Source organism: Wolffia australiana, chromosome 16 (assembly GCF_029677425.1).
Source record: "Wolffia australiana isolate 7733 chromosome 16, ASM2967742v1".
In the NCBI taxonomy this organism is placed as follows: Eukaryota; Viridiplantae; Streptophyta; class Magnoliopsida; order Alismatales; family Araceae; genus Wolffia; species Wolffia australiana.
Window position 1 is genome coordinate 11,111,471 of NC_135850.1, and position 23,359 is coordinate 11,134,829.

General features: G+C 35.3%; 2 protein-coding genes across 2 annotated transcripts; both read left to right on the forward strand.

Annotated features, from left to right (window-relative positions):
• The first annotated feature begins 8,249 nt into the window (after positions 1–8,249).
• Positions 8,250–14,650, forward strand: LOC144713787 (tRNA modification GTPase). The gene is made up of 10 exons (XM_078588470.1): positions 8,250–8,472; positions 9,413–9,711; positions 10,235–10,373; positions 11,128–11,249; positions 11,321–11,524; positions 11,765–11,824; positions 12,435–12,573; positions 12,908–13,017; positions 13,430–13,660; positions 14,286–14,650. Exons 1-10 carry the CDS (start codon positions 8,304–8,306, stop codon positions 14,478–14,480), a joined length of 1,668 nt encoding a protein of 555 aa, XP_078444596.1. The 5' UTR covers positions 8,250–8,303; the 3' UTR covers positions 14,481–14,650.
• A 5,386-nt stretch (positions 14,651–20,036) lies between these two features.
• Positions 20,037–22,842, forward strand: LOC144714009 (basic transcription factor 3-like). Its single transcript, XM_078588744.1, has 6 exons — positions 20,037–20,174; positions 21,171–21,238; positions 21,558–21,706; positions 21,768–21,824; positions 22,280–22,318; positions 22,407–22,842. Exons 2-6 carry the CDS (start codon positions 21,171–21,173, stop codon positions 22,595–22,597), a joined length of 504 nt encoding a protein of 167 aa, XP_078444870.1. The 5' UTR covers positions 20,037–20,174; the 3' UTR covers positions 22,598–22,842.
• The last annotated feature ends 517 nt before the right edge of the window (positions 22,843–23,359 follow it).

Sequence of the window (23,359 nt, forward strand, 5' to 3'; positions counted from 1 at the left end):
TTTTTAGATGATAGATGTTGAAATAATACTCCATCACAATATCAACGAGATAACTATGGCCAAATAGAAGGGGATGAAATTTATGGTATAAAATTTATAATAGTACATCAGATTCAAATTGAGGATATAAACTGTGTAATGCAGTATGAGACTTTGAATAGGATCTTTCAAATTTTAAATGTATATATTCTGAAGAAGATATTCAGAATTAGAATTTAGTAGTAGTTATTCATGAAAGAAACATATAATGAAAGTAGATTTTATTTACTTTATCTTTTAAAATGGCATATTATAAACAGACAGATGCATCAAGTTTTCTCTTTAACTGATAACAAAAATAAATAAGTTTTTTATATTTATACTAGAAATTACAAATTGTGGACCTTGCTTATGACGATTTTCAAATGCCTAGCTTCAAATGATGATATATTTTACCATCAATGGAAAGGCTCACAATCTGAGTAACTCATCTCCTGAAGATTGTAGTGAAAAAAACCCTATTTTTTATGACTCACCTTCACTCGAATTTACCATCTCAAAAAAATTTAATAATGATATATTTTACCTTAAAGCTCAGATGGAGGTCACTTTGATGCATGTGTACTTTCCCTGAATTATAAAATAATATTTCTGAATACTTTCAGTTGGTATTTGCAGAAGCCTGATTACCATAGCTCAAAATCTTAAAAAGGTTTTTTCGCAGATTTATCTTGACCTCAAATAAGGATTTCTTCAGATAAGAGTAAAATTTAGAAAAATAGGAAAACTAATATTTTAATAGATATAATAAAGATATAATGCAAGAAAAATTGGTGTACATTGACTTATTTGTTGTGATATCATTCATATTTTTCATTGTGGTAAGATTTCAAAAAATCACAGATTTATAAATCTCAAGAAATTTAAATAGTTATCATATTTCTTAAAAATTCTACCCAAGGGTGAATCTTGTTGAAATCTTGAACCATAAACCTTTTGTGAAAATGTGTTTATAAGTGATAAATCCTACATAACATGCAATTACATGTAATTTATTATCATTGTGTAAATTTTATTGATTGAAATAATGCATATACATATTTATTCCTATTTTATAAACAATCATTGGTCCAACTAATAATTATACATATTTTATGAATTTTTAGAAACCAATGAGTAGTTATAAATTCCCTTTTAATTATATGTGAACATAAACAATTTTTTTATAAATTTTGTGGAAATAAATCTCTATCTAACTTGCAAGATATAACACTCGTAAGCTAATTTCAAAACACTAAGGTCAATTTCCCAGTTATGTTAAGTCAAGATTGATCCTACTCTAGTTCTATTCCATTTACTGACAATGGATCTGATCATCTGGTAACATCCAATTATAAAAATCTTTTTGTTTTACTTCCGTCACATCTTCTCAGAATTCTAAAGGGTATTAAATTAACCTAGAGCATGTATACTATATCTCTCATTCATACCTAGAGGGTAACATCATTTGGTCAGTTCCAGGAGAGGAGCTTTGCTACACAATAGCATGGTTACTATCATGCATCAGCTGCACCTCATCAGCCGCACGTCATCAGCCTGGACCTATCAATCTAAAGCATAAAGTGCTTGTTCATATCAAGAATAAAATTAATTTTATGGTAATTGAAATGCGCAAGATGAAAATATCAATATGAGATAATTTCGAGTTTTCACTTAGCCATTATAGAGTAGTGTTCACCGGGTATCAGATGATGATATTGAGATGGATGATGTACCACATATCAGATATGGAATAATCTATATCCATCTTTACCATTATCTGAATTTCTGGTGATGATATTTGACACCGATTACTACAGTACCAATATGGATACCATTAGCTATCTAGATATCAGCACCAGCTTCCTGTCAGGGGTTACAATATCGGATATTGGTGTCGTCTATCAATTTCTTTGATCTCTGATATATAAGCTGAAATATAAATCAAATTAATGAACAATTTATTATGAAAAGATACCTATGTAATTAAGCTACAGTATTTATATTTTGTCTCTGTTTGAATAATATTAATCATTTTCAATGTATTCAATTCAGTTAGATTGGTTGAAATCTTAGTAGGTAAATCAAAACTCAAATTAGACATGATTATCCCAGCCCAGCCCAAAGTCCATTAAGTCTCACGAAATCCAAGTCCAGTTTGACAGGGTCAAGTCTTCTTAACATTGATTTCTAGAACTAAGTAGGTTTTACACTGTGGTGTAAAACGACGACCGATCCGAGGTGGTTCGTGTTTCACTAGAGAGGATCGAACAAGGATGCGATGAAAAGCGATGTTATGATGCAAATATTTAAGAAATTTCAACGAGAAATATGTCAGCCGTCAACTGACCCAAGACGCGGTACAGTTATATGACACGTGACGGGTGTAGTCACGAGCAAGTTCCCAGTAATTCGTGTGAGCAGATCAAAAGGCGACGAGAGGGGAACGTCCTTGTCCAAGAGTGTCCACACCGCCAACGTAGTCAATCAGTTCCGATACCGTCAATAATTTCTCACACAAGTATAGTGGCTAACCTATATGCCGTAGCAAACTCCCTCAGGCGATGAGCAATCAGAGGACGGTACTGAAAGACGCAACTAACACTAAAAATAAAGGGGGAGGAATGGATGACCTGTGACTGGAGGTGGGCGAGTCAACAGAAGAGAAGTGCTTCAAGATGTCAAGTTGATTATCGCAAGAGATTCTCGTCGAAGGGTTGACAAAGCCCTCCAAAGAACTTCCGCGTGGATGAATCAGATCAACCGTTTGGTCGCTGATAACAAGCCTTGGCAGCAGATGTCTCGATTTCCTAATGGTAGAACTCAACTTGATAACTAGCACCGCTGTTGAAGATGCACTCCAGCATGATCCGATGGTCGGAAATCGGAATACATAGTTGTGTGGAGATGCGGGGGAAGGACACAATCGTGTTGGGGCTCCAGATAATTGGCACAGCGATGCTGGAGATCCGCTGATGTCGACAACAACCACACCCAAAATCGGACACCGTCGATGTTTAGCAAGTTGACAGTGCACGAAAATGATGCTGCAATCATAGCCGTCTGAAATGAATGACAACGAATGATAGGAGAAACGTGTAGTTGAACTCGAACTGAATGACAACGAATGAATTTCTTCTTCTTCTTCTTCAATGCCTCGATAGAGCGACGGGCCAACAGATCGACGGGAAGAGGTAAATCGACTGTGTAATTCCACCGTGACAAACTCTACGGCAAATGATCATAAACAAGAACAATTTATTGGAAGAATTCTCTGAGGAAGAAATGAAATGCCAAAGGAAACAATAAGTCTTCGATTTCTTCTATCAGTTGGGGTTCTGTCACTGTTGAACCTTCTTCAGGCAATTTGATGGCCGGTACTGGAGAAGAAACTACTGGCGCCTGGATTGGAGAGACCAGTGAAAATAGCTGTAATCTCAATTGGTTTTGTTTCCTTTTTTCCTTCCCAATCAGATCTCAGAGAGACAACGAGATGAACAAGAACAACTTCAACACAAACATCAACTCTTTCAAAAGAACAACAATAACTGCCAACATGAACAACGAGATCTGGATTTCAACAAGACAACAATGACTTCTTTTTCTCCACGTCCACTCTTCCCCTTCTTATAATGTGGGGAAGTGGCATTTGTGGGTGGGGGGGGGGGGGTGGGTGGGTGGCCCTATTGGGCCCCTCTTAAGGGGGAAGCCTATTGGGCTTCCCTTAAGAGGACTCTTTACGAGAGGAGAAACCCCATCAAGGTTTTCTTCCCCTAAAGAGGACACTTAATCAGAATTTAAATAAACGAAAAATACAGGAGGCCGGTACTCGTGCAGGAGGGGCCTCCCAACAGTCCAACAACGATGAAAACAGAAAAACATGAAATTTACTCCCAGACATTTGACATGTAGCGAGACGACGATGCTGCTTGTCAAACCTGATAGTGGAACTGTGGATACTTCACGTTGGCTTGGGTTTCACGACGGGGCTGGCGATGTATCTGGGCGCAGTCGACTGGATGGTCCTCCATCATAGTGCATTTTTGTTTAAATTTTTTGTTTTTTGTATTTTTCCATATGGGGCAATGGGTCTTTAGATTTGAAATCAATATCCAGATATTCAATATCCCTTTCTGGATACCATGTTTTGGTATGGATTTTGGTATGTAATATCCGAATATCGTATTCTGATATTGGGACGCCGGATCTGATTTTGGTACTAACATTGGGCACATCCTGACCCCTAATTTTTTATGTCAACCAATCATAAACCATAAAAACTTGGGCCATCAGACATGATAACGTACTTTGTGAATTATATCAGTTTACAAAAATATTCAGAGTCATTGTTTGGATAAATAGCCCATTATATATTATGTTTAAAAGACCCTAGATGAATACATTAATAAAAAAATTATGTACCTATAAAAATGTACGTACCAAGGAAAGGGTAAAAGACACACAAGGAAAGGTCTATAAATGGGGAAAGGATAACCAACATATTTCATATCTCAAAAGATTAAGGAAAAACACTAAGGTGTCAATAGAATCTCATCAAAGATAATAAAATATCGCGGAGGATCAAGAATCAATAGCAATATTAATCTGATTGTTTCCCCCATAATGTTTCATAGACCTTGTATTGAGCCCGAATGATTCATGATATAATCTCCATAATATAATGCATGTCATTAGCCATTATTCTATGCAATGAACTGATTGAAATAATGTATGTTATATTTTACTTTATATAAATTTGACATCAAGTACATTGAAATGTAATTTATTACTAAGATTATATTTAAATTAATAAAATATAAATTTTTAGGCATGAAATTAAAGCCAAAAATGAATATACAATTTTTTTATTGAATAGAACCTTTTAACCTAGTTTGAAAATTTTCAAGATTTATTTGAATCTATCCCATAAACTAGTGACTCATTTATGTTGAAATATATTTTTTAAAAATATTTGTATTTATTTCAGGATTTATGGGTTTTCGAATCTCAGTATTTAGTTATTGTGGTATTTTCGTGTTAGTGGGGTGAGCTGTGGGTCACAAATGCAGAGCAAGTGATCGGCTACATGCATGTGATGGAATTATGCATATGATACACGTTATTGGCTATATGCATGTGATGGAATTATGAGTGTGATGCACATAATTGGCTGATTGCATTGCTATGTATTGTTTATTTTATTGATTAAATATAGTCATCATTATTCACATGTGATATTTCTAATGATTTCCAAGGATGTGTAGTGATAAATGAATTATGATGAGATTATAATAAGGTGATCATTACTTTCAAACATGTATCCTAAACATTCCTATTCATAAGATATTCCATCAGGGCATCAAAATATTATGATAAACATGCATACATGATAATTTCAATGAAAATAATCACATTAAATACATGAATTTATTATTAAAAATAACATGTTATTTTATGATTATACCATGATAGCATATTTTTGCAACAATTAGATGCACTAATAATTGTAGAAGTATGCGATTGGTCACCATTGGGTCAAATCAAATGGTGACACATGGCAGGGGAAAATGATATCACTAACCCTTAAATAATTTCCAAAAATAAATTCCAAATCATATAAATATAGTAAATAAATATTCCATCTTAAAAATAATATATGTCAGGTTGTAATGACATAACATTCTATAAAAATATGTTCCAATTAAGAAATTTATTTTCTTTAAGAATATGATGCCACGAAATCCTTTAAAATACCCAAAAATCAGAATATCACTTAAAATTGGATTTAATCATTATAGAAATGATTAAACCCATTTTTATCATTTTAGTGCATAAAAATATGTAAAATTCATGGTATTAACCTCATAATTAGTGTGTTTTCATGTACCTCCTCCGATCGTCAATTGCCTACTTTCTTGAACTAGAGTGGTATCTAATTCCATTGAGAACTAGTGCATTGTACCAGTTATGTAGAGCCTAGGGTCATTAAACAGTTGCGACTCTTGGACCATGAGCAGTTGATGGTTCCGCCTAGCACTAGGTCATTAGGTCGTGATGCTCAAAATTGGGGAGGCTACTGGTTCAACCATGGGCCTAGTTTTTATCTTTCATTCATAAGATACATCTCTAGTTCTTCTCGTCCCTTTCTCACATCGTTTTGAGGGCATCCGCTAGTTTAATCTTCTAATTCATATGCTTCTATGTGTAAGCAGACCCTCATATCACATTTACCCTTCATTTTTTCATATATACAACACCTAGGAGCAACAACCAGGGACAAGGCCAACAAGGCTCCATTTTTTATAAAAAAATATTTATCAGAAAAAGTAACTCAAGGGTTGAGGTTGTTGATGGAAATATATGTGGTCGGCAAGCCAACCACACATTCCACATCTCGTTCCATATTCATTAAAGGAACATATTCATTATAATGCACGTGTGATGCTTATAATGAAGTCCATGAATACATGATCAGACTAAGTGAATTATGATGAGATCGTAATACAGAGATCACTAGTCTTTAATCATGTGTTCTAAATATTCCTATTCGAAGGATACTCGAGAAGGACATTGAGTATCAAGACGGTGTAACGACGGCAATGGAGATTGAACAGGGCTCGTCAATGAAAAGGAGGAGATCCACTGTGCTGAGGACTTTGTGGATACTTCTAGAGGCTGGACACTTGAGCAGCTTGACTCGTCTCATTCCGAGATCCAAGAAATCACGGATGTGATATGTGCACATGTTCTTAGTTTAATATTTTTAATGGTGTTGTTCGATTCTGTTTAAGTCTGCCGCTGTGAATATTATGATTTCTCCATTCATATCTAGGCATGTAGAACTCAATAGTTGTAGGGCGAAGCGATGTCTAGCTAGACTAACATTAACAAGTCGTCTGAGATAAATTCACAAAGTTAAGGAAACTGGTTCCATGTTCAAAGCCTAAATGAGGGAGGTGAGTCCCATATGCGACTATGGATTGCCACAACTAGGTTGTGATTCCATAAAAAAACTCTATATTTCAAATCATGATTGAAATTTTACATTTTTTGTACTATATAATTTTTATCTACAACAGTGGTACTTACCAGACCTATCTAAGGGGCTGCATTATCTCACTTAGACGAGTCATCTATATCATATAAGAATTGCTTATATTTTTGTCATTTAACGTTTCTCCCTTGGCAATGCTCTCTTCTAGAAAAAGGTTCCTTGTGTGGGTCCATGACCATTTCTATGCTCTCTACATAAACTTTTGCTATTTTTTCACACATCATATGAGGATACTGTGAGAGATTAGGAATAATGAAAACGTGTAAACAACCATGGTTAAATTAAATGCTTAAAACTAGGTAGCTGCAATAATATGTCAACATCCATTTAATCAAGTATTGAATAATATTTTTTGCTTTTCTATCAAAAGTCAAGTTTAGTCTGAACAAAATGAATTGTCTCTACTACAATAATGGAAAAAACAAGCTTTCAAACATTTAAAAACTTCAGGATGTTTATGAATTTGAGTCTTTATATATTTTTGCATAAACTATTGTTGATCATTATTGTAATATATTCTCAAAAAAAATTCCCATTTTTTTAAAAAAGTGCAAACATCATTGATTGACCCTAGTTTAGTAAAATTAATTTTATACGTTGACTATAAATATTTGTGCATCTTTCTCATGTGGTAGAACGTACAGAGAACATACTTAAATTACACATGTATATAAAAACTGAAAAATAATATGAATAAGTAATTAATTCTATAAAATTTGCAAAGTTATCATCGGCATGGAACTGTTTTCATATTTGAAAATTGTATCTTACATTTTAATTCAAGCAGACATGATACTTCTCCAACTTAAATCTAAGTAACTTCTTACTCGAACCACAAAATAAGTAATTCTCAATATCAACATATGTTTCTCAAGTATTCTCTATAGTCGAAATCAAGAGATGTTTCACAATTCAGAAGTTCATAAGAAATTTCTATCAAGGTTGATGCACTACCATATCAGATGTCTAGCAATTTACTTCATTAAGAATTATATGGATGACTATGTTCAAAGATTCTACCCATCCTTAAACATAGGGTATCAAGTTGTCACATTCCTTAAACCTTTCCAAGAAAGTTTTCATGCGAAGTTATACATCTAAGTTACTATGTAAAGAAACTTAAGAAAATATAAATACTAGAGAACCTGTATAAGTTTTCATCAGCATTGTTATTTGCATTTCAAAGCTGTCTTTCTCCTTTTGCCCTGCATAGGAGGAGGCGAGAAGCGCAATGGCCGCAGCCATCCGCTTATGCCACCTGCTTGGCTTCTCTTGCAAGGGCAAGCATCTTCCTCTTTTCCCATGGGGGTTTCCTCAAATAGCGAGACTCCCCTTCCTTTCTCGCCGTTCTCTGCGAATACCCATTTGCAAGGCGTCAATCTCCTACCTTGCTGCCAGAGGTACGCTCCTCTCCAGTACTTCTCTTCCGGGTTACTCTCAATATAAGTATTTTCTGTCCTCTCCGTTAATTCTCTTCTGGGTTTCTCTCAAGTAGTTCTCTTCTGGGTTCCTCTCAAGTAATTCTCTTCTTGGTTTTTCTCGAGTTCTTCCCATCCGAGTTCCTTGCAAGAAATTATCTTATGGGTTCCTCTCAAGCAATTCTCTTCTGGGTTTTTCTCAGGTAGTTCTCTTCTGGGTTTTTCTCAAGTAGTTCTCTTCTGGGTTTTTCTCAAGTTCTTCCAATCTGAGTTCCTTGCAAGAAATTATCTTATGGGTTCCTCGCAAACAATTCTCTTCTGGGTTTTTCTCAAGTTCTTCTAATCTGGGCTCCCCTCTAGTAATTATCTTTTGGGTTCCTTCCAAGTTCTTCTCTTCCGGATTCTTCTCAAGTAATTCGCTTCTCGGTTTTTCTCAAGTTCTGCTCTTCTGAGTTCCTCGCAAGAAGTTATCAAGTGGGTTCCTCTCAAGTAATTCTCTTCTTGATTTTTCTCAAGTTCTTCTCCTCTGAGTTCTTCGCAAGAAACTATCTTATGGGTTGCTCTCCAGTAATTCTCTTCTGGGTTCCTCTCAAGTTTTTCTTTTCTGGACATCTTTCTAGTAACTTTCTACTGGGTTCCTCTCCAGTTCTTCTCTTATGGGTTCCTCCCGAGAAATTCATGGGAGGAAAACAGAAAGAATAAGTTGAGAAATTCCCTTCTGGGTTCCTCTTAAGAAATTATCTTCTGGGTATCTCTCTAGAAATTTTCTTTTTGGGTTCCTCTCTAGCAATTTTATCCTCCGTTCCTCTCAAGAAATTCCTCCTGGGTTCATTTCATGAAATTATATTCTGGATTTCTACAGTTAATAGCTTTTCTTTTGAAAAGACTAAAGTAAATTAATTTATCTCTTTATCTTCTTCAGGGGATGGGTTAGTTCAAACAGAGGACGAACGCATAGCATCTTCAGATGATGAGAAGGGGGGTTCCCTTGTGGAGAGTTCCAACACAATCGCTGCCATTGTGACATCATTGGGCGGCGGTCCGGCGGCCGTGGGAATCGTTCGGCTGTCTGGTCCGGCGGCAGTGTCGATTGTTGGTCAGATCTTTCGCCCGGCAAAGGCCAGGAAGTTTGGGAGTGACCAGATCCCCCGATGGATACCCATCAGCCACTCTGTTGAATATGGTGTGGTCTTAGATCATCAGGGAAATGTCATTGATGAGGTGGGAGTTTTTTGAATTTCTGAATTTTCTGTTGTTCAACTTCATCTTCTGTGTGATTTCATGTTTGCGTTTTGGGGGATTAACTTCGTTTGATTCATCCTGCTATTTAAATTCTTGAACGAGAATTTTGTCCGGCATAGGCTTGAGCAATTTGGGAGATCTTCAATGTAGTTTAAATTATTGAATTGGGTGTCGTTTGTTCAGCTCAATCCAAAACACGAAAACTTAAATTAAATGCAAATTCCAAATGTCTTCTCTTCCCTTTTAATTTTATTTTTCCTATTTAATTTTTTCAAATCCTAATTCTGACATATTTTCGCTCACACTTCATAATTTGGAACGGTATGGCACATTTTAACTAATGCATATCAAATTTACATGCGAAACATCAAGATCTTCATTTTCTAATTTTCCGCCTTTTCTCTGCCACTTCACAATCTTGGAACGATCCTACACAAAAAATAAGTGCCTTTTTTGTTAATCAATAATCCTTTTCTAAATCCCTTTTTTTTATCTACTCCAGGTTTTAGCAGTTCCTATGTTGGCACCAAGATCCTACACCAGGGAAGACGTGGTGGAGCTTCAGTGTCATGGAAATGACATTTGCTTGCACCGTGTTTTAAGAGCTTGCTTGGAAGCTGGAGCCAGGCTTGCTGAACCAGGTTCTGTATTTTACTCGAACTTCCCTCTTTTAGGGTTAATTCATGCTGTTAAAGATTTAATTGATGCCTGTTCAAAGAAAAGGACGTCAGAGAGTGTAGTATTTATCCATATATTTTTCTGAGCGAGGTATTTCTTCAATCCCTGTTTATATGAATTAAATGGCTAAACTTTGACAGATCAACTGATGGGATAGGTCCCTAAGCAGTTTATGGGGAAAAATGATAGAGTTATTTGGAAAATTCAAAGGGTTGACTCAACGCTGACTGGTGGGAATTTGGCCACAGCTGTTTCTTGATTTCCCTTTGGATATCAATGGCAGATGTAAGGCAATGACGTTAATTCATGAAATAATGCTTCTTGAATGAGATCTTGGCCGAGAACTTGCATTCGGCTCTCGTCATTAAGAGTTGCTGTATCCGGCAATCCATTTATAGTAGGCGTTCTCTTTTAAATCAACTTAGATACACGTCATTCACCTACTTACATTTCCATGGGCCAATCAGTCTCCTCTTAGCAGTGATTTTCTGTACCATGTTCTTACTTCATTCTTCATGCTTGCATAGCAAAATCATATCATGATCCTCTCTATATATAAATATCTCTTTCGGTGGATACCTAATGCGTGACTCTATTAATACATTTTTTATGCTAATGTTGTTATTTAACCATTCTAAGTTTTGTGAAAACGTACTTTATCATTGTTTTCAGACTGAATAATTCTGCTTTTGGTTAAATATACTCTTCATGAATCAGGTGAGTTCACTCTGAGAGCATTTCTAAACGGTCGTCTAGACCTTTCACAAGCTGAAAACGTTGAGAGGCTCGTATCTTCCAAGTCCATAGCAGCTGCCGACTCTGCATTAGCTGGGATTCAGGCATGCATTCGTATTGAATATAATTTTATTTATTTATTTGTATATAAATTTTAAGGTTTTTCTTTGATTAGGGTGGGTTTTCTTCCATGGTCAACTCTCTGCGGAACCAATGCATTGAGTTGCTCGTGGATATCGAAGCACGCATAGATTTTGATGACGAAATGCCTGAATTAGACAGCACCCATGTCACTGGTATTATAGATGGGATGTGGAAAGATGTTCACGAGGCATTAGATGCCGGAAGCTATGAAAGGCTTCTTCAGTCTGGCCTCCAGGTAATATCCTTTTTGACATTTTGGTCCTTTCTATTCGTAGTTCTATTTTTTTATTAACGCACATTTGATTTCTCTTTACACAGTTTTGGTAAGTAAAATGGAACTGCACATGCGATACCATAAAGTATTAACTATTGGCCGGCAATATTTTTTGGCTAATCTGATAGATATTCAACCATGAATACATATTCATTAGTTTCATCTGTGTGTTTTATGAGATCTTTCTGTATCATTTCGTAGGTGGCAATCATTGGGCGACCAAATGTCGGAAAGTCCAGTCTTCTAAACGCATGGAGCAAAGTAGGTTTATTAAGATTGTTTCTTACTTTCGATTATTCCATCCTTTTGAGCTACTTTTTCTCACATTCAATTGCCATCTCCGATCAATTTGGCTTTTCTTGTTTCTTATCTAGTTGTTAGGATTTCGGACGTATCAATGATAGTTCAGTTATTTGTCTTCACTTTAATTCTCCTTTAAATAGATGCAGACAAGGATTTGGATTCAAAAAATTCCTTGAACATGTTTGTTGCATTTGGTTGGAAAATCCCCCCTGAGGGTCTTCAGTCACTTATCCAGACCTGTAACCGTTCTTCTTCTATCTCTCTCTCTTTCTATACCCTTCCAAGGTCATCCTAGACGGAGAATAGCTCTCATGGTTTCTCCATGAAGATGTAAATTGATGAAGTACATTGAAATGGAATAATAAACCAAGTTTCAAGAATAACGGAAAAATAAACCCTTTCTCTCTCTTGCTCTCTTGGAAAATGGAAATCGACAAAGTACGTTTCAAAAAAGCTTCGCCCAATGGTTTTTCATTATGAACGAGATATTTCCTGTTCCATTATTTTCGATAATCAATTTTGTTTTCTCTCTTCCTCATTGATGGCATTATCTTGAGCTAGTATGCAGAGTGACCGAGCAATCGTTACTGAAATCGCTGGCACCACAAGGGACATCATTGAAGCCAATGTTACGGTTCATGGGATACCTGTCACTCTTCTGGATACTGCTGGCATTCGAGAAACTGATGATTTGGTGGAAAGGATTGGTAAGTTAAAGCTTATAGAATGATTGGCATGTATTCTGAGATAATAAGTTTTATTTGTTACGCTTCCATAAACAAAACTTCATGCCGAATGTAGCACAGTCATTTGAATTTTTTAGATTTTTTTGTTATTGATCTGGGATGTAATCGTGAAGTTTTTGTTTTCTTTGAAGTTGAGGAATTTTTTTTGCTATCAGATAAATTCAGGTGAATAAATTTGATTGCAGATTGACAGCAAAGCATTTTGGGATTAATTTATGAGATTAATAAACATGCACGTAAATATTTGCAGAAGATTTGAAGGAGTGAAAAACTCGTACAATATTTTCTTGTTCAGGAGTCCAGAGATCTGAAGCAGCTGCCGCAGGAGCAGACGTGATTATCATGACGATAAGCGCAGTGGAAGGATGGACTTCAGATGATGATAAGCTCGTCCAACAAATAAAGGTCTTCTGCCCTTTATTAATTCCGAAATATATACAAGATCGATTCCCATTCATGATGATTTAATATAGCATGCATTATGAATCAGTTATATGTTAGGATTCTCAACCCTTGTCATGGATATTTCAATATTTTGTTTTTAGGGCAGTTTCCCTTTAAGTACCTAAAGGTCTCACCTAAGAAAGGCAGTAAAGAAGTTGATTTAGGGCTGACTCAGCGAGAGAGATTCTCTCAAAGGAGACAAAGACGCTGATCCGGGCCTTTGTCGCCATTGCCATCTTTCGATCTTCTCTTCTAACGTTCTCACTCTTCCCTTCCAAGATCCTTTCTTAACATAATTTCTTCAAAAGAAAATTCCTTTCTTAACAGAAACTGAGGTCTCTACCATAATATTTTATACTTTCTATTTCCACAGAGATCAATGGATTCTTCCATGCCCATGATTCTCGTCACTAACAAGATTGATTGCCTGGTATCAACCGCCGTCTCTGGCAAACCCACTCAACCTGAAGGGAATTACTTCAAGAAACATGTCCTCACTTGCGCGGTGACGGGTTATGGAATTCGAGATCTGGAAGATGCGATTCTCGAGGTCATTGGTATTGATCCGATCCCTTCAGGTGGCAGGAGATGGGCAACTAACCAGGTTGGTCCTCACTTCTCTACTTAGACCAGAAATTTTATTGATATAGCATTGCGCAAATCATTGCTAGTTTTTCAAACATAACAGCAAGGATGCTCAAATTTCTAATGACCCATGTTTTTCCTTAACCAGTTGGTGATTTTTAGTGCATTTTTAATCATTATCATCATTCTCTTGGAGCTGTCATTATTTCTAATTCTAGTTTTCCGGGTAAAATGAGAATCAACTTGTCAGTTAATTTTCTTCGATTGGAGTTATGATTTTATGACAGAGAATCGTTGCCGAGTATGTTTCAGAAAATGGATGCGTCGGAAGAAATAGTTCCCGTTATTATTTTGCTTTAGATGGTCATAGAATGTTACATTTTATTACTCACTTCATTTTCAACTGATCGTATGGGTATTTATCAAATGGGCATCAATTTCCCAATCTAAAGCAATAAACTATTCCCATAGTTCTTCCATAATGAAACTTGCGTGCATTAAGATTCATATGCCTCATGATGCTCTTGTTCTTTCTTTGCATTATATTTTTACTGTCATTGCCTCATGGTGATCTTCTTCTCTTTTTTTTTTGAAAAAGAAATTCGAGAGTAACAGTAATATTAAACTTTTATATAATTGTTCAGAGGCAATGTGAGCAGCTGATCAGAACAAGGGATGCTCTTGCGAGGCTGAGGCAGTCAATTGAAGAGGAGCTTCCCCTTGACTTTTGGACCATTGACTTGAGAGAGGCGGCACTGGCCCTCGGGCAGATCAGCGGGGCCGACATCTCTGAAGAGGTGCTCTCGAATATCTTCAAGAAGTTCTGCATTGGCAAATGATTATTTCCCATTGGCCTTGTACTTGATCAATCTGAATCAGCTGATATAAAGGTATCTTTGCAGCAAAAACTCTTGTTGTCAGCAAAATCAGCTAATATTGTTTCACAACCCTGAGATGATTTGTTAGACCCAGAAACAACTTATTATCAAGAAATAATACTAGTTTTTAATCTTGTGATTTAAAGTTTTTCAAATTAAACTCTTTTCCAAAAAATAATACTCCTCCTCGCCTAAATTTAATACTAATTTTTTTATGTCCTTTTGATCCACGTTTTCTTTGAGGATAATCATTAATTAGTCTGATTATGGATAGAGAGATAATTAGGTTGATTATAATACTTTTAGCTAAAGCATAACCAAAATGTTACAATAAGATTTTTGTAGTTTCTTGGAATTATATAAATCATATCGGAACATTAAAAATAGGACTAGTTTTTGCAACAAACAAGTAAAAGATTTCTTAATAACATTCCTGAAAATGGGGAGAGAGAATCAAAATAAATAACCTGCATCCCAAAATAAAGGAGAACCATGTGGCGAATTTAGAAAAATTCAACATCACTAAGTTCAAAATTTGTATCCTGTGATTAAAAGCACTTTGTGGCGCTAATAAATAATCTCAGGTATTCAAACTATAGTATAATTTCGAACAGAAAATACATTGCAAAATCATTGAATTTCTTTAGTGGGCATCGGACTGATTGACCATTATCCATGACAGAATAATAGAAACAAATGCTTAAATTTGAAAAAAAACCAACTCAGTTTTTGAGGATAATCATTAATCAAACTTATTCTCCCTCTCTCCATAACCATTAGTGCTCTAATGAAGCATTTTTAGTCAGAAAACTTAAATTCTATATGTTTTTCATTCAACCTGCAAAAAGTTTGAAAATCATTGGGAAACTTATTAAAGAAAAACCTGCATAAAGTTTCAAAGTAATTCTTATATACAAAATACATTTCAATAAATTGGTCGATCCACATAATAATAATTTACTTCTTGAATTTTATATATTTGTAAATAATAGAAAATGGTTTAGATATGAGAAAGTTTTATTTATATTTTTTGGAATTTTAGTGTATAAGTATAGGAAGAAAATATTCATATTGAAGTAAAACCGGTATTTATAATATTTTCTAATATATGTGTATCTATCAATATAATATTTTAATTAAATAAAACAGTTAAAATGATTACCTTAGTGGCAATTTTACTATATGAAAAAATCAGCAGGGATCGTTAGGTGGATGGGAATCATGACCTCTCTATCTATCTGTCTATCTTCACATTCATAAATCTTCCAAGAGAAAGTATCATTTGTTTTGTAGTATATATTCTCATATTGTAAGTTTAACAATTTCACTGTTTGAAAACACTGATGTATTTTATTAATCACAAAAATCATTCATTTTGTAACGGTAATTATAGTTTTGAAATTTTAGATGATGAATTTTTTTGGAAGCGAATTATTTAATTTTCCTTTTTGTGTATAATGATTATCCAATATGGACAAATGGAAAACAAAAAATGGGAATGAAAAACAAGAATTCCTTTTTCTAGAAATATGGACAAAGGAAAGCTTAACTCCTAAAGAAGCACTACACGAAGCTTCTCGTAATTTGATTGATTTATTTATTCCATTCCTACTTTACCTGATTTACATCTATTCCCGTACTCCTCAGTGTTATGATAAATTATATTTTTTGGAAATTATAATATATTATTTAATTTAGACTTTTTTTACAGAAAGTATTCTTAAAGTCAATACCTGATGTTTTTTATTAAATTAATGTTGTTATTTATGTTTGGTTCTAATTTTAGTTTTATTGAATTAACATTTCAAATGTAACCATTTTCATTTCATTTTATTTGTGGACAATGACTAAACAATGTGATTCTGTCTTGGCATACTTACAATGTTCTTGCAACTTGCAAGGCGTTCTTTGTCAGTTATAAATTGTGTACATATTTAGAAAAAAAATTTCGAAGTTTGAAAACTGTAAGATGACTCATTGTATACAGAAACTATCCCTTATCTGATAATACTAATTTTCTTTGTGGATATTTAATAAATAACCTGAGTCACTCTCCCCTTCGTTACATCATGCAATGAGGTAGTCTGAAAACATTGCTATGATTTATTAAGACAAAGTATTAGTTGATTCAACTTGTTTGATGTTGACCCTCCCAAAGATAGCCATTTTATTCTCCTTTTATTTTTTATATCATGACTAATAATACATATTTTTAATTCTTTATATCATGAATAAACTAATAAATCTTATTATATCTCCCTCATATTTTTATTTGCTCACAAAACTTTATTTCGATATGTTTTTGGTAAAGCTAAATACTGTAGGAAAACAACACATAATATGAATACCATGAGATGAATGATTATACCCATAAACTATCGATTATCTAAAAATAATGATTATTTTCAACTTTGTTATGTTGATTTCAAAACTCAACTACTTTGTCCAATTTTTCTTTGGGTATAGTGATATTCAAAACGACCCTGCTACGCGGGCAACCGGTTGCCCCAAAGGAATCTTGGGCAACCGGGACATGTGGAAAAAGAACTCCAAAAAAATATGGTTTATTTCATTTCTCCGGCGAAAATACGCTCGTCCGGCGATTCTCCAAGGCTTGGCAATTCTCCAGCGAAACAACCCTGGCGATTCTCCGGCGAAACAACCTCCGCGTAGCGGTGTCCATAAATATATTGAACAACTATTTTACGGACTGGTGAACGAGACAAACCTTGAAAATTTGAATCTCAAATTCGTCTTCAGAACTTTGGCGCAGCAAAGGATTTCTTCGATTATGGTGTAAAACGCCGCGTGGTTTGTTTGTCTTCAATTTTGATTTTAAACCAGAACTACTCAAAGTTATCGAGAAATTTGGGGTTTGGTCATTCTGTGGTGTAAACGAAATTTATCCGCAGAATGACTCGTGATTTTGAGTAGTTCTGCGGTCATTCGATTACGGTGATTTCGTGACTTTGGCGCAGCAAAGGATTTCTTCGATTACGGTGTAAAACGGCGCGTGGTTTGTTTGTCTTCGATTTTGATTTTAAACCAGAACTACTCAAATTTATCGAGAAATTTGGGGTTTGCGGTCATTCTGTGGTGTAAATGAAATTTATCCGCAGAATGACTCGTGATTTTGCGGTCGTTCGAGTTCCAACCGCAAACCCCAAATTCATCCACAGAATGACCCGTGATTTTAGTAGTTCTGGTTTTATCGATTTTGATTTTTAACCAGAACTACTTTTTGGTGTAAATGAAACTCGAGTTCCAACCGCAAACCCCAAATTTATCCGCAAACCCCAAATTTATCCACAGAACTACTCAAACGACGTGTGATTTTGTTTGTCTTCCAGGCGCAGACCCCAAAGATGAGGAATCTCTCCACAGAATGACTCAAATTTATCGAGAAAAATTCCACTTCCAACCGCAAGAACGATTCCAAAGACTCGGATCTGTCCTCGATCTGCATGTTCGCAGCGGCCTCGTGCAAGCTTTCGTATGCAGGGATCAGCTTACAGTGATGCCGGAGTGGTGATTTCGTATGCCGGAGTGGTGATGCCAACAGTGATGTCGCCCTCGACAGTGTTGGAGAAGAAGGCGACAGCAGAGGTGACTGGTGGCGGGGCTTTCTGGAGGCTGGAGAATCGCAGGGAAGAGAGAGAGAATATAGTAAAATGAAATGGGCGAGAGAGAGAGCGCGAAAGAAGTGCGCCAAAAAAAATTGGGCAACCGGTTGGTCCAATCCTGGGCCGACACATAGTTTTTTTTCCACGTGTCCCGGTTGCCCAAGATTCGATGGGGGCAACCGGTTGCCCACGTAGCGGTGTCCTATTCAAAATGGTTATCTTTTTATGTATTCATATTCCTTAACATATGAAGGCATTATACTTCATAAAATTATAAATTTAGGAGTCTTGTTACAAAAAAATTCACTGTTGGAAAACCCTAAGATGAGGTATCAAAAGCAGAAGTGACTCTCAGTTTATTACACACTTATCCTAAACTGTGATGTTGACTTTATCAAACTTAATCATTTGCTTGTTCTTTTCTGTCAATAAATTTATCACAATAAAATTTCCATCTGAGACTTTCTTTGGCGGATGTTATTTTGAAACACACCCCCACTTTTAATTTTCACACTAGAATGTGTGGGCAAAGCAGGAAGGGGTGGATGTTGAATTATTAGGCAAACAACTTTCCACAAATATTTTTAAAGTCAGTTGTGTTTAACAGGGTTTATGTTATAGAATTACTAAAAGGAGAAAGTTTTTTTTTAACTAATCATTGTTTTCATATTTGTTATGATACATGGTGGAAATAAAATTTATTGATCACTATGGTTCCATGTATAATGGAGACATAATCTAATTAATAATTTCACTTCTCTTGATATGATTATTCACATTGCTGATAATCTTAATAAAGAATGTGATTATAATCCATTTTCCTCCAATAAGTGAAGAAGAGGGACAATTGCATTGCTCGTTTGAGCTTCAAATATTATTTAAAGATATACTTTTTTTGTTTGACATCTCTCATTAAACTCATTATTTTTCTACAAAGTACCTTAGTAATTATTCACTAGTCAAATAATCTGTAATTAACTCCAAAAAGTAAAATACCACAAAGCTGATGATCAGATCAATTAATAAGGCATACAGATCTTGAATTTTAATATCACAAATTTCATTGATGTAGTTAATGATAAGATTAGATTGGTTTAATATCAATTTGTTCACATAATTGGAATGTAATTTCTGTCGGTACACTATTTATTGTGGTCGACCTCTCTTAAATGTGATTCATTTCTTTAGATAACTACCAATTAAAATGTTACCAATCTGATATATAATATTACTTTTAATAAGAAAATTTCACTGTGATAGTCAAATGACAGGGTTATTATCTTCAATAAGTTTTGAAACGGCATGCTCTATCAAGCAACCCAATATCAGATTTATATTCTTATTATTTACCTATATTGAATGTCATTTAATACTAACAGTGGTTGACCTCTCTTTTAAATGCATTTCTCTTATTAATTATTCAAACAATTCCGCCTAACGTTTTCATTTTAAATTAACTTCCATAATTAAAGCATACAATTTTTAATACCATCTTTTCATTGTCATAGTGAAATGTCAATGTTATTACCAACTTGTTATCTCCAAGAAACGAAATCAAATTGCCTTTATAATTGACTTTTACTCTACATTGTTCTTACATTATTGACTATGGTTGACATCTAATTACAACACCAACAACTAATTACTCACTTGCTAGACAAAAATATATTCCCAACAACATCACAAACCTGATAAATTTATATGTTTATACATTTCTAATTAAAGAGCATAAAATACTTCAATTTTCCTCTTAGAAATTTCATCATTATAGCCAAATGATAAAGTTATTAAATGCTTTAGACACCCTAACTTCCCATTCATATATTTATATACATGTATATTTAATTATGAATTTTATCCGATCGGGGAACAATAAAATGGGGAGATATGACGAAAATGCCCCTAGGGCTTTGGGGCTTTTATTGTCTTCCTTCTTCTACCGCCGTTCGTTCGTTGTCTTGTGCTAAGTTCTTCCCTCATCCAGTTTTTCTGCTACTGAAGTCGGCCGCCGAGGCTGTTACAGGGAGAAAAGGTTACGAATTTCACCATATTTTCATCTTTATGGGATGTTCTTCTTGAAAATCGATAGTATTTCTTCAGTTCTGCATGCCCATCTGATGTTACATGGTTTAGACTTGCAAAGTTCGTTTTATTTTTGATGCCCATCAGAGATTTCGTTGCTTAGGGTTGTAAAGTTTGGTTTTTTCTTTGCGGAAGAGCTGGTTTCACTGGTATGAGCTGGTTTTTATGGGTTTTGGGGATTACTTGATGCTATTTTTGGGCAAATTTGTTGTCCCAGCTATTGATTTTAGGTCTGGTATCATTTGGGTTCTTGGGGTTTTTCCTTATAAGAAATACGGTTCCTTGGGCTTGTTTTTTGAACGGGGTTCTTTAGCCGTTCGGATTTGATGTCTCTTGGAAGATATTCAAATTCTTTACCTTCGTTGTTTTGCTTCCCATATTTCATTTTTTGCGGTTTTCTGCGAGGTGAGCGTTTTACTCTTGGGGTTTTTCTCGGATATATAGTGTATAGTTTTTCTCAAAATCTGTTTAGTATCTAGATAATTAAAGCCTCTTGCTGTTGGATTTTGTCACGACTTACAACTCGCTTAACTGTTTAGTTCACTTAATTATTTGTTAAACAATCCGTCTTTTGTGTAGTGTTACATTCAGGCCCCTTTTGTGTAGCACCGAAGAAATTATTTGTTGATCTGGAAAGAAAGCCTTATAATTTTGAGCTTCACTTTGACCACTGTCTCCGGGTGGTCTTCCTTATTTTCTTCTTGAAATTTTTTTTTGAGCTTCATTGTAATTCGGCGAGGCTCAAATGTTTGATTGCCGCTGAGTATTATCGTAAATCTTTCTTTTTTTTTACTTGCTAACATTGATATATCGTTTGATAAGTGTATATTTCGCGCGTCATTATTCCGATATTTGTTTTCTCTATGTTTGTGTTATTTATGGGTTCTCATATTGTAATATTTTATTATTGAGACGCTGTTGTTCTTATTTTTCAATTTTTGAGCAGATGAATCGGGATAAGCTTATGAAGATGGCCGGCTCTGTTCGCACTGGTGGGAAAGGGAGTGTCCGAAGGTTCTAACCTTTCTTGAAATCACCTCTCTTTTTAATAATCGGATGCTTTTCTTAGCATCTTTTAAATGTCCAATAAAGGTTTTCCTACGATGACAATTAAAAGTTAAAGAGTTTTTAAATTTATTCTTCAATTGCATCTCTCAGCTATTAGTATTTTCTATTCACAGATCATTTTAACGATCTATTCGATGGACGACTTTTGCCAAGTACCCTCATTTTGCTTCAATTATCTCTTCAACTGTTTAGTTTTATCCTTTTTGTATAACACTCTTATGATGTCTACGACGAATAATTATGCTGTATTCATTGATATTTCTAGGAAGAAGAAGGCTGTCCACAAGACGACGACAACCGATGACAAAAGGCTGCAGAGCACCTTGAAAAGAATAGGAGTCAACACTATTCCCTCTATCGAAGAGGTCAACATTTTCAAGGACGATATCGTCATCCAGTTCCTAAACCCTAAAGGTAAATAAGATGGCATTCCAAGCGTCACTAGAAGTGTATCTAATTTATTTTTGCTGTTCAGTTCAAGCATCGATTGCTGCCAACACTTGGGTAGTCAGCGGATCACCTCAAACAAAGAGTACTATTCTTCTCTCCGTCTATTTAAGTTGACCCTAATTTCGTTGAAATTCGTCTTTTAGCATGTTTTTCTTTAGGCCGATTAATTTTCTCTGTACCAGATCTGTGATCATCGTTTATTAGATCTTATTCATTTCTCCGTTTTCAACACGAATCATAAATTTTGCAGATCACATGCTTTGTGAAACAGAAAGATATCTAATAAACCGAGGGTTTAGGCTATTGGGTTTAGGGTTCTAAGTTTGGTGTTTATAAAGAAGCAAATAGATGGATTAATATATAGTAGTAGATAACCTAGGATAGGTCTATTTAATTTTCCTATCTTTTTAACCGAAGATAAATGAAGCGGTTAGGAATCAAGGTTTTTTGACTTGCAACTTTTTCCATCTTGGTTTACGTTCATCGAAGGATTTATTAGTTTTAGTCGCTAACTATTATGAATGATTCTTGTGCCAGAGCTTCAGGAGATGCTTCCTGGTATTATCAACCAGCTGGGTATTTTTGCTGCTCCTAGTCTCATATTTTAGTTTCCTAATTATTTAAATTGGTTAGCGTCTAAGTTTGAAATTTCTTGTTCACTCAGGCCCGGATAACCTTGAAAACCTGAGGAAGCTGGCAGAGCATTTCCAGAAGAAGGCTTCTGGCGGTGGCGCAGCCGACGCCGCGGCTCAGGAGGAGGACGACGACGTGCCCGACCTCGTCCCTGGCGAGACTTTCGAAGCTGCCGCCGAAGCTGCTGCCCCTGCTGCGGAGGAAGCCAAACCTTCTTCTTAAGTGGCACTTGAGTCAAAGGATAAGTCATCTCTAAAACAAGGAAAAAGAGGAAAGTTAAAATTCTATCCCTTTCATCTTATTTGGCATTGGTTTCAGTTTTAACTTTGGTGGCCGCTCTGTTGCTGTTGTTTTGTTTTGGGTCTTCATCCTCTACTCTTTATATTAGTCATGTAGGTGAGCCCTGTCTGCCTCTGTACGGCTTCTGTATTCTCCATTGTTTCTCTAATGAAGTAACCTTTCTGAAATCTATTGAGCAGCTGTCGGCAGTGAAATTAATCAGTCCAGAGTTCATGGAGTTTCAAGGAAATTAATCAGTTTAGAGTTGAAAATTCCTTTTTTTGTTGTCAAGTTAATTTTGGATGAAATCAAGAAGAATTATGATGCCAGAGCAAAGATGTCCAGATTTTGCAGGCACTACATGAAATTATTTTCTAATATTAACCATCGTTTAAGTTTGGAAGACTGAAAACACTGTACAGTCTGGGAAAGTTGTGAAGAGAGAGTTGAATGCCAGTTCTTTATTGTAGTCTAGGATTTACAGTCACTTCACTTATGTTTCGGGGAATATTTATCATTGAAATTATGCAGATTGATTACGATGTCAGAGAAGGGAAAGTTTTGATCTTAGGGTTAACAAAAATCCTTTCATTATTGTTGTCTAACTTTCGTGAGGTTCCTTATCGATGAAATTAAGTAGATTGATTATGATGTTAGGGAGGATAAAGGTCTTATCTAAGAGATTCGGGATATCTGTCATTTGCC